Source organism: Coregonus clupeaformis, chromosome 4, assembly GCF_020615455.1.
Source record: "Coregonus clupeaformis isolate EN_2021a chromosome 4, ASM2061545v1, whole genome shotgun sequence".
In the NCBI taxonomy this organism is placed as follows: Eukaryota; Metazoa; Chordata; class Actinopteri; order Salmoniformes; family Salmonidae; genus Coregonus; species Coregonus clupeaformis.
In genome coordinates, this window is record NC_059195.1 from 1789917 (window position 1) to 1803784 (window position 13868).

The following is a 13868-nucleotide window of genomic DNA, read 5'->3' on the forward strand; positions in this document are numbered from 1 at the left end:
TACTGGGACAAAGGTCAAATCCCTATCTGAGCTGTGCATCTTTACAGCTGTCTCATATTGGAGCCTATTCTATGTACAGCACAGGAGGTTGGTGGCGCCTTAATTGGGGAGGACGGGCTCATGGTAATGGCTGGAACGGAATAGGTGGAATGGTATCAAATACATCAAACACATGGTTTCCAGATTTTTGATGCCATTGCATCCACTCCGGACATTTTTATGAGCCGTCCTCCCCTCTGCAGCCTCCTGTGATGTACAGTAAGAGATGACATGAAACAGAACCCTTCTCTACATTCAAAATAACAGCCTAACGAATAACAGTAACTCTGAATAATACTTAAACTTAGGCTTTTAACGGCCTTTGTTTCATATTCTGTTGTATCTTAATAGATTTCAGTCTGCCATTTTGACAGAAGACTACACCATTAATTTTGTTTGGATATTAACTCCCGTTCATCTATGGATTCTCATTCCCCGCAAAAAGAAAGACTAGGATCACGGGGAATACGTTGCCAAGATAGGAAATATTTTATTACAGAGAAAAAAAAACTTTTCTTCCAAAATATAGAAATCTGTACAACTTTCGCACAATCAATTTACATGAACTGTACAAATTTACAGCAGTTCATCACAACATACCCAAGGAAAAGAAAATGAACACAATAAAGATGTACTGACATGAGAAATCACAAGGTAGAGTAGACAGCTTTTCTTCTTGGGTACGCTCAGATTTTTTAAAAGTTTTTCTTGTTTTGTAAGTTAAAAAAAAACAAAGGATATGTCTATCAGTACAGGGCATGGAAACTGATATTTATTTTACCAAAACAACTTGGTCCTTGCCAACACTCCAATCACAAATGGCTTCACTTATGAAAATAGTTATCTGTGTTAAAACTAAGAAATGCAAAAGGAATACATCTAAACACCTCAAAACAAATTATCGGCACTTCCCATTGTGTAATGTTATGCATGTATTCTACCATATGTCGTACAATTGCAATAGATTCTATAATATGTAAAACACCCTAAATGTGAAAGTGGCAATAATTCAAAAATCATTGAGGACAGCTTGACAAAACACAAAATAACTATTCCCTTCCCGTTTCACGTCTTAACATGCACAACTTTTCCATAAGGGTTTTTTATTGAATGTCAGAGGCCTGAGTTTGGCAATACATTCCAGGAGAGACAACTCGCGTCTCAAAAATGTCACAACTTCACTTGACATATTTAGTGCATTTTATGTGCTATTACCTCCGACTATTCAAAAACACTTTTCACAACGTTTCTGAAACCTATGTGCGCAAAGGCTGAATGGATGCTTTTACAGATCCAGTATTGTGGACTAAATCCATATTTTTTGGTGGTGGTGTTACTGTTGAGAAGGGGATCAAACAATTTCGGCTTTGTTTCCTTTTTTGAAGGTCTAACAATGAAGTCTGTTAAAATTGGTGGGGGGGACAACTTGCTACGTCAGAAACACAGACCAATCTCATAACAACATTGATAGCTGGCATAATCGAAGCAATAGAGGAGCTGCAAGGTTTTTTAAAAGTTGGTTTTCAACCACAACAACAAAGCTCTGAGCTACTCTCTCAGACCTGTCCATCTGGCTCATTTGGAGACACTGCTTTTTCCACAGATTGCTGAATGACACCAGGAGAGATGGAGAGGGGGAGGACAGTGAGGAGGAGGGGAGTGGATGAGGATGAGGGAGGATAGGGTGTGCAGTGCGTCAACAACCACGGATCCATTACCCATGATCCTCTGTACTTAGAGAGCTTAAAGCAGCACATGCAGGTCTGATGGGCTGGTACCCAGCCTGGCCACCTTAGTGGCTAAAAGCCCCGAAACCCCACAGCCTGTCAAATCGTCTGTCTGTCTGCGGCGCGACCAACCAGGAGTGAGCTATAGGACGACTGACAGCACCATCGTCCTATTGCACGCATGTAAACTGTGTACCGTCACTTCCTAACCTTTGACTTCTCCCTGCTGCCTGTCTCTATATGGCCTCCCCAGTGCAGACGGAGTGCGCTGAGTGCATGTGCTGGCTTTGCTCTCCACCGCCAAGAGGGGGTTGGTTGGGTGGAGGTTAGTTTGGAGGGGGGCCGGAGGGATTGTAGCTGCCCTGGACGAGAGTGTCCGGCCCTGGCCCCCATCCCACCTCCCTTCCCTCCCCTGGGGCGAGGAAAGATGATATGTGTCACTGCTATCTCCGTACTGCTATTGGGGGGAGGGGGTTGGCTGGTTGGTTGGCTGGCTGGGGGGTGTCTAGGCTCGGGGTGATGGCACCAGAGGGGCTTCTTGTGTCTGCCTTCCCTGACACCTCCAGAGAGGGTCCAGCAGCACCTCGAACCAGGCTGGCTCAAGTTACATTGGTTCTCTCTCTCGGTTCTCCAGAGAATGGCTCATAGGTGTAACATTGAGGTCCTACGTTGGACAATGCACCCCTCATCCAAACTCAGAGACAGAAGAAAGGAGAGGTGTTGAAAGCCTTGGACCCATCTTCACTCACAAAGACAAGAACAATGTCTAACAAAAACAGATGCGAATGCCTGACAAGGCCATTGAGTTTGAGTTGGATAGAAACAGTCAGGGGCCTACAGACTTCCCTTTGGCTACACTCACACACCCCTCGACTGCTGCAGAGAGTTCTACAAACGGACAACAAACGCCTGACCTGACACGACACCAAACCGCACCTACCTATTAACACCTGAACGGGTCTGAATGAAAAGCTTACAGTGTGAAATCTTTTTAAAACCTTCAGTTACTCACCCCTATTCTATAGAGAGGGGTCTAGCCTGACATAAGAGCTGTGAGCAATTCACAAAAGAAAAGGAGGGGAACTCATGACAGACGACATTCGAGTGAATGGAATGAAGAGGGTTTTCCTCTAAAAGTACACATCCCACACAATCTAAATGTCAAAGTGCATTCAATGTCATTTCTTCTGACAGGGCCACAACAACCAAAACAAATTATACAGATCTCGGTGAAATTATAGTGCTACACTTTGAATTTGGTGAGGGCAAAAGGTCAGGGTGGGGATGGAGGAATATAAACAAAATGAGAACTTGATTGTGAATTTCAAACCAACATTCCTCGAAGGGGAGGGGACAAATCCCCAGCCCTTCCCGAAAAGCTACACATACATGGTTGGGGGTGTTGGTGGGGTGCGCTGTGACACGCTACTGTCCTTAGCAACAGGTGTCACAGCGCATTCCACCAAACTTCCATATGGAGGGGGAGGGGCTTCCTGAAGCTCGACGCTGGTATATGGAGTGCTGAGGTTCAGCCCTATATTGGGGCAGCCTCTGGGGGTAAAGAAAATGCCCTATGGTCCAAAAACGTTTAGAAGTTAGAATAAAATTACTTTAGGCGTTTCCCCAGAGAACGACTGACCTAAGAACAGGCACAGTCTAGACCTCTGCCCCTTTACTTCCTTCCTAGACAGGAAGTACATCCAATAACAACAGGAAGTAGATAAAAGGCTGAATTTCAACGGTATGGTTCTTGACAGCAGTTCCTTGACACTTTTGAGAGGGTGGTGGGGATGGTGGTGACATGGTACCCATAGTAACCACGTGGAGAAGAAAGTGCAAAGTCAACATTGATAGACCTGTGTAAAAAAACTAAAACAAAAAGCAGCCCCTTCACCGCGCTGTTTCTCTGTCCGGGTTTCTTGGTTGGTTTTAGCTGCCCCCAACAGCTCCACGCTCCACACAGCCCTCTCCGCGAAAAAAAAAACAAAGCCTCCGGTAGATCCCACAACACAACAGACTATGGCGTGAGGAAGGAGGAAAGAAATATCAAACCTACAAGGTTTCACCTGGACGATAGGCCACATCCTCTGCTTTTTCTCCATCTTTTTTTTCTGTTTTTCATTTTATTTATTTTTAGCTTTAAAAAGGTTTGCCATCGACCAACTAGGGCGAAACCCACAACCCGACGTGGCGGGTGGCAGCCCTTAGCTGGACACAGTCATCATGTTGTAGGCTTTGGAAGGGCTGGTCCTGCCCAGCATCCCCGCCGCCTCCTTGCAGCTGATGTGACTGTCCACCATGGGGGCCGAGGTGACCACGCCGACTCCCGACGGCGCCAGGGTCCCCGGCTGGGACTCGTAGAGCACGCAGATGGAGCCGTCCTCGCCGATGCGGTAGGACACCTCGAAGGGGTCCACCCAGAGGGTGAGCTCACTGGGCAGCAGCAGGTAGAGCTGATTGATGGTCAGGCCGATGCGCTGGCCCGCTTGCCCCACCAGGGGGTCCATCTTGTGGTTGATGCGGATGCAGCGGTAGCCCGAGCCCTTGCATGGCCTGTCGGGGAACCAGTGGTGCTTGTATTGCTCTGTGGAGAAAGAGAGGTTATTATCGGCTTACCATGAGTTTCATCATCATTGGATCACTATTAGGTTCCCATGGTATTGTTTGTATTGCCAAAAAAGGGCACAGAGGGGTTAACTGTTGTTCTACGGTTACCCTATAGTGGAGCTTGTGCAGTACTGTATGAGGAGACAAGAGAGAGATGGAGAGAAAGAAAGAGGGAGATAAGTAAGAGACGTTGTCATGTGTTTACAGGTGAGAGCCAGTAAGCTAAATCTCTGCTACTTTCAGAAGTCTTATCTGAGAGAGAAGCGGGGGTCCACAGCTGTCTGCACCTGATCGGCCTTAGTTCCTAGTGTGTGTGTGGGAGTGTGTGTTATGCGAGATAAGGATGCATGTGTTTTGATAAACATTGAATAAGGTCATAAATTGGGGTATATACAAGCAATAACTGGAAAAATAACTGGATGACGCATAGTTGGAGTTTAAGTAATTGTATCTCAAATCAAACTATAATCAAGTTTTATTTTATTTTAGAGTTGCAGGGGTGAAAGGTAATAATTGTTTATGATGTTTAAGCACACATAACTAATCTATCAATGTTATTACTTTAGATGTATCTTTTGATTGTGGTATGGATTACTTAGAGATAATAAATTACACGATTCCATTGAAAATTGCAGTAATAATGATTATGTTTTACAGTACTAAACACCCTGCAATAATGATTATGTTTTACTGTACTAAACACCCTGCAATAATTATTACGTTTTACTGTCCTAAACACCCTCCAATAATTATTATGGAAAAGTATTGTTGCTTTAGATTCTCTTTTGATTTAATAAAGGTTTTATTCCTTTGTAGGTAACAGATGATTCCATTGGAATATTTTTTCAGCTCTTTTATCTGCTATTCCTATTACCACGCAATAAAGCATAAACTATTTATATTGGTATTTGGGTTACATGATATAATGACCAACTACTTAGCACACTACTGTAAGTTTCCACTCACTAATGTGTGTGTGTGCGGTATGTGTGTGTAAAACAGACTGCAGACAGGGGCAGGCTTTGTTGCAGCGCAGTAATAAACCATAAGTGTCTTCTTATGGGGCTGATAAGCAGCAATAACACGTGTGTCGCTCTGTGACCAGAGTCTAAGTGACACACTGAAGAGGGAGAGAGAGAGCAGTTTGATTGCACAATCCCTCCTGGCCGAGCGGCACAAAGTCCTCCATCGAACAGAGCTGAACAACAACACTGAGATGGTGAAGTCCTGGCCAGCAATCTGGGCTGGAGAACACCTCCTCTTAAACCCACACTGTCCCATTTAATATGGCCAGACCTTGTGTGTATGTGGCGAGTGTGTCCACATACCCGTTGGTGATTCAGTGTGGTATCATTCGTATGGTATGTTTAACATTTTAGTCATTTAGCAGACGCTCTTATCCAGAGCGACTTACAGTTAGTTAGTGCATACATTTTTCATACTATCAGGGGTGTTAAAGGGGCGTTAAGTGAAGGGGCGTTAAGTGACAAAATGGTTTGGAAGAAAAGAGAGAGACAGAGAAGAGGTCACGTTACTCATTTTAAGGAGAGCACAAGAAAGACAAGAGTTCTCATTCCTTCCCCATTAACTCATTTTAGAAGACGCGCATGACTGCTGCTTTCATAGTATAACAGTAGCCTAGCAGGGAAAAATAAGAAAATGTACTATGTACTGTGTGTGTGTGTGCTGGATATGCATCTGTGTGTACGTGTGATACCAATCGCACAATTTTCTCCACTTAAGACTCCTCAGTATAGAGTTACCCCATTGATGCATCGTGGCTGAACTGGATGTGCTGCCTGCCTGTGAAAAGCCTCTGGACTAGGCCAGAGCCCGGAGAACACCTTTCCTGCACAACACCTATAATAATAATAATAATATGCCATTTAGCAGAACACCTCTGGTAGATAATGTCTCCTTTGTGTTATCAGCAGAACGCTGTGTATTGCAGCCTAATGGAGGGCTTGGCACTTGTGAAAAAGCACCAGGCAGCTATGATGGGGCTGATCTTTTGCACCAAAAAAGACACGTTGGTCAATTACGTGCCCCCAGGGCCGCTGAGAACAATCAGAGCAGAGGGGCCTATTCTAAAACCAGGGAACTGGGGAGGGAGAGAGGCTAGAAAAGTAAGCAGATGAGTTTCATCTATATATCTTCAGATTTGTATTTATTTAAATAAAGTAGTTTTCCAGTGCTTCTTTAAAGCCATGTGCCCTAAGGACATTATGAGGCAATAAAATGTGTGGAGGCTTTTTATTAAATATTAAATACACAGTTGGCTTTGTTTGGTGTGTTATTGGGTGATTTCCATTGGTCTGTGGTGTTGTGGTTGGTGGAATTATGGCAGTTTCTGATTGTGTCTAAGCTCAATCCTTGGTTAAGCAGGTTACTGGTAAACAGGAAGTCCAAATGGGTAACTAACTACCGTTAGGCAACGATCACAGTTTTAATCATGATATTTAGAGCAAGTCCCCCTTCTCCCCCATATACACACACAAAGCCTGTTTATTGAACACACAGACACAATAGGCTGTGATAATGAAGTGGACAACAACAGTGAGATGGCTGGCCTACTTCAGCAGCGACCCGGGGGGGGAGGGGGGCGGCAGCGGTAAACTCTCAGTGTTGCTTATGCTCACTCTGAAGAAAAATGGGGGTGAAGGAGGAGGGCGGCCACTTCACAAAGCCCCTCTGCAACTTTTTTGATTAGATTATGTCCTTCCTACACTCCTCCCCCTATGATATCATCTTCCAGACCGAACCCCACTGCTACCAACTGCTACCCCTCTGACGGCGGCCATTTTGCTCAGTCTGCCTTCAACTTTGGCTGTTTACAAACAGTGTACTGACCTAGAGCTATGCTCAGACTACAGCTTCCACCCCTTTTCTATGCAAAACCTGCACAAACAAAGGCACTGCCTCAGAAAATGGTGTTAGTTGAAAATAGCATTGTAAACTAAGAGTTTGTTGAATAGAAAGAAAACATTTTGTAACCTGATATGCTAAATGTGTAGCCTACATCTGAAACGCTCTAAAATTATATGAATTTGAACGTGAATGGTTTTGCAGATGATACAGCTGTTGCAAAACATGTTAAAATTGAGGTCATGAGGTAGGTGTTGTCGTAGTAAATATTAAAATGTTATAGCTTGGTCTGACTAAAATCTTGTGCATGACCCATTTTAATGTTAGGAGCTTGTTTTCAATCAATGCTGTTCCTATGCAAGAACAATGGACAGAGCCAATATCTTCTCAAGGACAACTCCCACGCCACAGGCCACAATCTGGTTGCTCCCCACGAGACTTTCCTTTGAGAACATACACACATTCACACACACATCTCCATGCATACGCACACTCATCCTCATGCCTCACGAGTTACGCACACACACAAACTGCACATCTTTCTACTGGTCGGTGCCTAGGGCAGAGGACTCTGCCGTGCACAAAATGGGGCTTCTACTCTGGACAGAGCAGACCCGCCTCCTACGCTTCGGGAACCAATCAAGGGACTAGAAGAAGGACCCCTTCCTTTGTGTTGCATTGTATAAAGTAATGCTGAAAACTCTGTTTTTGATTCCCTTTTCAACTGTCTCGATAAGAGGCAACTGAATGGGTCCATGCATGTAGCTTGAGCAGTACCAGCTATCTCTGTTGTTTAATAAACTGCCTTTTGCTTAAACATATTCCTCTCCGTCTAGCGTCGTTGGTTCTGTACTTCCTCTCCTGTATGGTTTCACCAACAGTGTTCAGTGCTTAGAGGGACAGACACTTGGTGTTATGTGGCAGATGTATGCCAGTTTTAGACTGTTAAAACCTCTGTCTATATATTTACAACAGGAAATATAAATAATAATGTATTTGAGTGGTTTGTACAAAAACAAATTCAGTCAATGACGCATAATTTTAGTGGCTGTGTCGATTTATTTATGTGTCCTTATTACAGAGGTATTCATTTAGCTAGAATGTCTACATTGGAACAGATTGTATAAAAATAAATTTAAAAAAAAACATCTTTATTCATACATGTTCGTTAACGGAGGGAATCTATACGGCTATTTATTCTGCATTTTGTTATTTACCTTTTCGTCCTTTAATTTCGATTCGATTGAGGCTCGATCAAGAGGATCGAGTAAACAATGTAGGCTATAATACGCTTATAAGATAATCATAATCCTATGGGTGTTATTTTCTGATTGAAATGTTATAATATATTTATTTTTGCCTGAACAAATTAATATCCTCCTACGTTTTCTTGTCTGCATTACGTAATTCCATAGCCTACATCAATTCACTGGGGACTGAATACCCCATTCTTTATGGTAAGAGTTTATCGACCAACTGAACTGGTGCTACCGAAAGGTGCACTTCCTTGTTGGAACAAATAAAGTCAGGCCAAGTTATTACATTTGAACTCTGCCTTTATTCCACGTTATTGCATTGTAACTAAGCTCGAAACATGAGTAAAGCGACGAGGTATCAGAATAGAAAATGGTTGATTCGATCGACGCTTGTGTTGAAGATTATTGTTCACTATCTATTTTTGTCTCTTTTTTCCGTGAGCAAATTATCGGGGGGCGCTTTGGTGCGCTTGTGTTAGTTTGTAAACAAAGAGACCCAAATCCCCTTCAGAAAGGGATTAAAACACAACAATTCGTTACAATTATATTCTTAAACACACACAAAGACACAACATCAACAGAGGTCATGAACTAAAGTAGCCTAGGAAACGTAGGAGAAAACGAGAAACACATGTTTTACCTGACAAGATATCCTGTAAACTTGCGCTGAATGACTGAAGCTGTCGGTCATTTACGTGTCCTTTTATCCGCAGAAATCTCGACAGAAATCCGACCGCGGCACTAATCTCTGGTTTCATCGTTCCTCGAGCACAAAGAGTATGCATTGAGAAGGCAACTGCGACGACGATCCGTGCGCTTTTCCTACATATGATTCCGAAAATGATTCGTTGTTTTTCTCTCCTCGTTCGGATAATGATCCGTGTCTTTCACTTGTTTTATTTCCTGGCGCCTATGCTGCTCATTTATTAGTCGAGGTAGGGTCGTTTCGGAGAGTACTAAGTGTGCCAGGACCGTACAGTGTGGTGACGGCTTTTGGTAAATAGAGGGGTCTCTCTCTAGGATGCCACGTTGAGGCACCCTTTCAATCTCACTTTCCTTCACCAGAGTGAACGAGTGTTGTGGAGGAAAGGGGTTTTATACCGCCCCCGCCTTCCCACGAAGGCGACAGCGCGCAGCTACAGCAACAAAAAAGGCTCGCGAATCCCGACCGCGTGATAGCCTGACGAGCCCATAGGAGGAGTGGACTGTTTGCGTCACCGCTATGAAAATAAACAGACCAAGTGACAGCGAAATAGAAGCATGAAAATTAACCCCTTGTATTGTGCTCCCATCGAAAACAACAACATCTTGCACTGGGTTTTCTGTTATTTCATAAAACGGACAGAATAATCATGGTTAGGTTCAATGCGCATTAGTAATTACGCACACAATTGTGGACACACGGTTATGCTCATGATTGTTGGTATTCAAGGCATGCTATACATTTTGTTGTTATAGTTGCTCTTGCAGGCCATTGTTTGAAAACAGTCTCAGTAGTATCAGACAGTATACATCATATATATATATATATATATATATATATATATATATATATATATATATATATATATATATATATATATATATATATATTGTAATGACCCAGCTGGGTCATAAAGTAAAAGAGAGACGGGCACCAGGTGTACAGGCAGAACACAGGTTTATTCCTGAATGGGCTATTGTTCGGGCCACAGCCCACGCCGCTAAACCTCGAACATACACAAATATAACATGTCAAATCAAGGGTCCCGAACAGAAGAGAGAGAGATGAGACCGTAACCCCTATTTAAGCATTCCAAAACCCCGCGGGATTACCCATCATACCCCCCAACCTTTCCATCTGTCCTGGCATATTTAACCCCTGCTAGCACCCATGAGAACGATAACACACCCATGAACACAGAACACAATACAGGGTCGTTACATAGCCCCCCCTTTCTAAACCCTAGCCCCTAGGGTTACAAAACAAAATCCTTAAAACGACCCGGAGGTCGCATCAGTCTCTTGTGCCTCCCTTGACTCTCACTGGTGGACCCCCAGAACACTCATCTGCCCCAATGTCATTTCCAGCGCCCTCCGAAGAGGCAGCCCCGTCCCAGGCTCAGCTTGCACTAGAGTCTCCTCGCTAGACTGTCCCCGTGTGCTCACATCAGAGTCCTCACTTCCATTCCCTACCGTTTTCCTCCCTCTGTAGGGCGCCAATCGGTCCCGGTGGACCACCACCTTCCTGCTCCGTGGGGGAACCTCCACCCGGTACGTCACCTCCCCACTCTCTCTATCACCAGGCACGGCCCCACCCAGGCACTGTCCAGTTTTGGGCACCGCCCCTTCTTGCGCGTGGGGTTGTGAAGCCACACGCGTTCTCCCGCTCCAAAGTGCCTCCCCCTAGCGCGTGAGTCATAGTGGCGCTTTTGGCGCATTCCTGCGTTCTCGAGTTGCTCTCTTGCAAAGGTGTGAGCCGCTTCTAACCGGTTCTGCAGACGACGAACATAGTTCGGGCCAGGCAAAACCCCGTCGTCGTTATCAGGAGGGTGGCCAAACGTCAGTTCGGCTGGGGTGCGCAACTCACGACCTAACATTAATAGCGCTGGGGAGCACGCAGTCGATTCTTGAACAGCCGACCTACATGCCATAAGAATAAACGGTAAGTGGGTGTCCCAATCTCTCTGGTGTTTTGAGGTAACGATAGCCAGCTGTTGTGCTAATGTTCTGTTAAATCTTTCCACCAGCCCATCACTCTGGGGGTGAAGCGGAGTAGTGCGCGTCTTCTCCGCGCCTAACCGTCTACACAACTCTGAGAACACCCGTGACACAAAGTTTCTCCCCTGGTCGCTGTGTATAGACTGTGGCACCCCGAACCGACTGATTATTCCCCCTACCAATGCATCAGCTACTGTTTCTGCCTCCTGGTCTGGGAGAGCGTAAGCCTCTGGCCACTTGGTGAAGTAGTCCATAGCAGTTAGAATCCACCTGTTACCGCTGTCTGTGGTTGGAAACGGTCCAACTATGTCTACCCCCAGTCTCTCCATGGGCTCCCCCTACTGGGAATTGTTGTAGGAGGGCGTGTGACTGACCTGGAGGTCCTTTCTTAGCAGCACACTCATCGCACTGCCTGCAAAAGTCCTCCACATCCCTCCTGTGCCTGGCCCAATAGAAGCCTTTACGTACGCGCTTTAACGTTTTGGAGACCCCAAAATGCCCTGCGCCTACTCCCCGTGAAGCTGCTGTAACACGCTCCCTTGCAGCCTTTTGGGAACCACTACCTGCCACGTCATTTCTCCAGTAGCTGGCTTTTTCCACCCCCTCTGGAGCACTCCCTCAGCCACTCTAAGGACTGAGAATTTAGCCCAGAGTCCTTTGGTGACTGGTGATAGAGGGGCTACTTCCCCCCATGGCGGTCGTCTTCTCTCTTCCACCCACCCCAACACAGGACGCAGCTCTGCGTCCTCCTCCTGGCGACGCCTCCACTCCCCGACGTCCACAGCCTCAAGCTCCCGGCACTCTGTCACCCTCAGCTGACTCACCGTGGCGGTGACTCCCTCCTCCATGCACAGTTCCCTCTCTCGCTCCACCCGTTTGGCGCAGTACCCACAGCCGTCCTCAGCACACGGGCGGCGGGACAAGGCGTCTGCATTGCTGTGTCGTAGGCCGGCCCTGTGCTCCACCTGGAAGTCGTAGGGTTGCAGCTCCTCCAACCAGCGGGCGATCTGACCCTCTGGCTCCTTGAAGGAGAGAAGCCACTGCAGGGCGGAGTGATCCGTCCGCACCACAAACGGCAGGCCCCCCCAGGTAGTACTTGAAATGGCGTACTGCTGCCACGACAGCCAAAAGCTCCCTTCTTGTCACGCAGTAGCGTTTTTCAGCCTTATCAAAAGTTCTGCTGTAATAAGCTACTACGTGCTCCCCGTCAGAACCACGCTGAGCCAGCACGGCCCCCAAGCCCTCATTGCTTGCGTCGGTGTCCAGGATAAACGGACGGTTCGGGTCTGGTGAGGACAGGACAGGGGCCTCCACCAGGGCACGTTTGAGGGCCTCAAACGCCCGCTGGTGCTCTTCGGTCCACTGAAAAACAGTGTCCTTCTTGAGAAGGTGGTTCAAAGGAGCTGCTATCCCCGCAAACCCTTTCACAAACCTACGATAGTAGGATGCCAGACCCAGGAAGCTCTTAACCTCTTTTTTTCCCCCTTGGAATTGGCCACCCCCTCACAGCCTCCACTTTGTCTGGCATCGTGCTGATACCCTCACCACCCAGCTGATGACCCAGGAACGCCAACTCCCTTTGCATGAAATGGCACTTTTCCGGGTGTAATTTTAGCCCCGCCCCGAGATCCTCTCCAGCACTCGCCTAAGTGCCCCCAGTGCCCCCTCAAACGACGTGCCGTGTACCAATATGTCGTCTAGGTACACGACACACTCGTCTCTCGGAACCCCCGCCAGCACTCTGTCCATGAGCCTCTCAAAGGTGGTAGGAGCATTACAAAGCCCGAAGCACAGCACCTTGAACTGCCAATGGCCCCTATCCGTGGAGAAGGCCGTTTTTTCACGTGCCCCAGGCGAGAGGACACCTGCCAGTAGCCACTGCGCAGATCAAGGGAAGAGAACCATGAGGACCCTCTGACGTGGTCTAGCGACTCATCGATCCTCGGTATGGGGTAAGAGTCTTTAGTGGTGACAGAATTTAGGCCCCTGTAGTCCGCACAAAACCTAAGTTTACCCCCTTTCTTAGGCACCATGACGACCGGCGCGGACCATGGGCTATCTGATGGCTCAATGAAATCAGCCCGCAACATGTCAGCAATAGCTGTGGCTGCTGCTTCCCTCTTGGCAAGGGGAATGCGACGGGGCCGAATTTTAATGGGTTGGTTGTCCCCAGTGTCGATGTCGTGCTGAACCAGGTGCGTTTGCCCTACCTCATCTTCCCCCAAGCGAAGCTATCTTTAAAGTCAAACAGCAGCTGCTTTAACTGTCTCTGTTGTCTCTCGTCCAGACCTTGACAGTTTTTCAGCCACACAGCCTCAACGGCGTCGATAACTTCCTCCTTCCCCCGTCGGGCTGATGGGGTGAAGGAGCCAGTGTGTTTTGGGCTACTGGGATGCCTGTGCTTGCACCATTATGGGGAGTGAAGGTCGTTGCCGCCGGAGACAGCTGCTGGGATGGCACAACGACCAAGGGAGCAGCCGGGACGACCAGTGGAGTTTCGGCAAGCTTGGAGGAAGACGGAGGGACAGCCCTGCCCCCTGCTGGCCCTCCCGAAGGCGACATTCCCACTGTGGGCCCCCCGACAGCCTCAAAGTGCCCGAAGCTAAGTCCAACTGAGCCCCACAGTTTTTCAAAAAGTCCATTCCCAGTATACAGGGGGTCCTGTACCGCTGCT

General features: G+C 46.8%; 1 protein-coding gene across 1 annotated transcript; it reads right to left on the reverse strand.

The window, feature by feature from the left end:
• Positions 1-505: 505 nt before the first annotated feature.
• Positions 506-9566, reverse strand: LOC121549630 (protein BTG1-like). The gene is made up of 2 exons (XM_045209774.1): positions 9135-9566; positions 506-4350 (listed from the first exon to the last, which is right to left on the reverse strand). The coding sequence occupies exons 1-2, from the start codon at positions 9277-9279 to the stop codon at positions 3971-3973; spliced, it is 525 nt and encodes a 174-aa protein (XP_045065709.1). The 5' UTR covers positions 9280-9566; the 3' UTR covers positions 506-3970.
• Positions 9567-13868: the final 4302 nt, after the last annotated feature.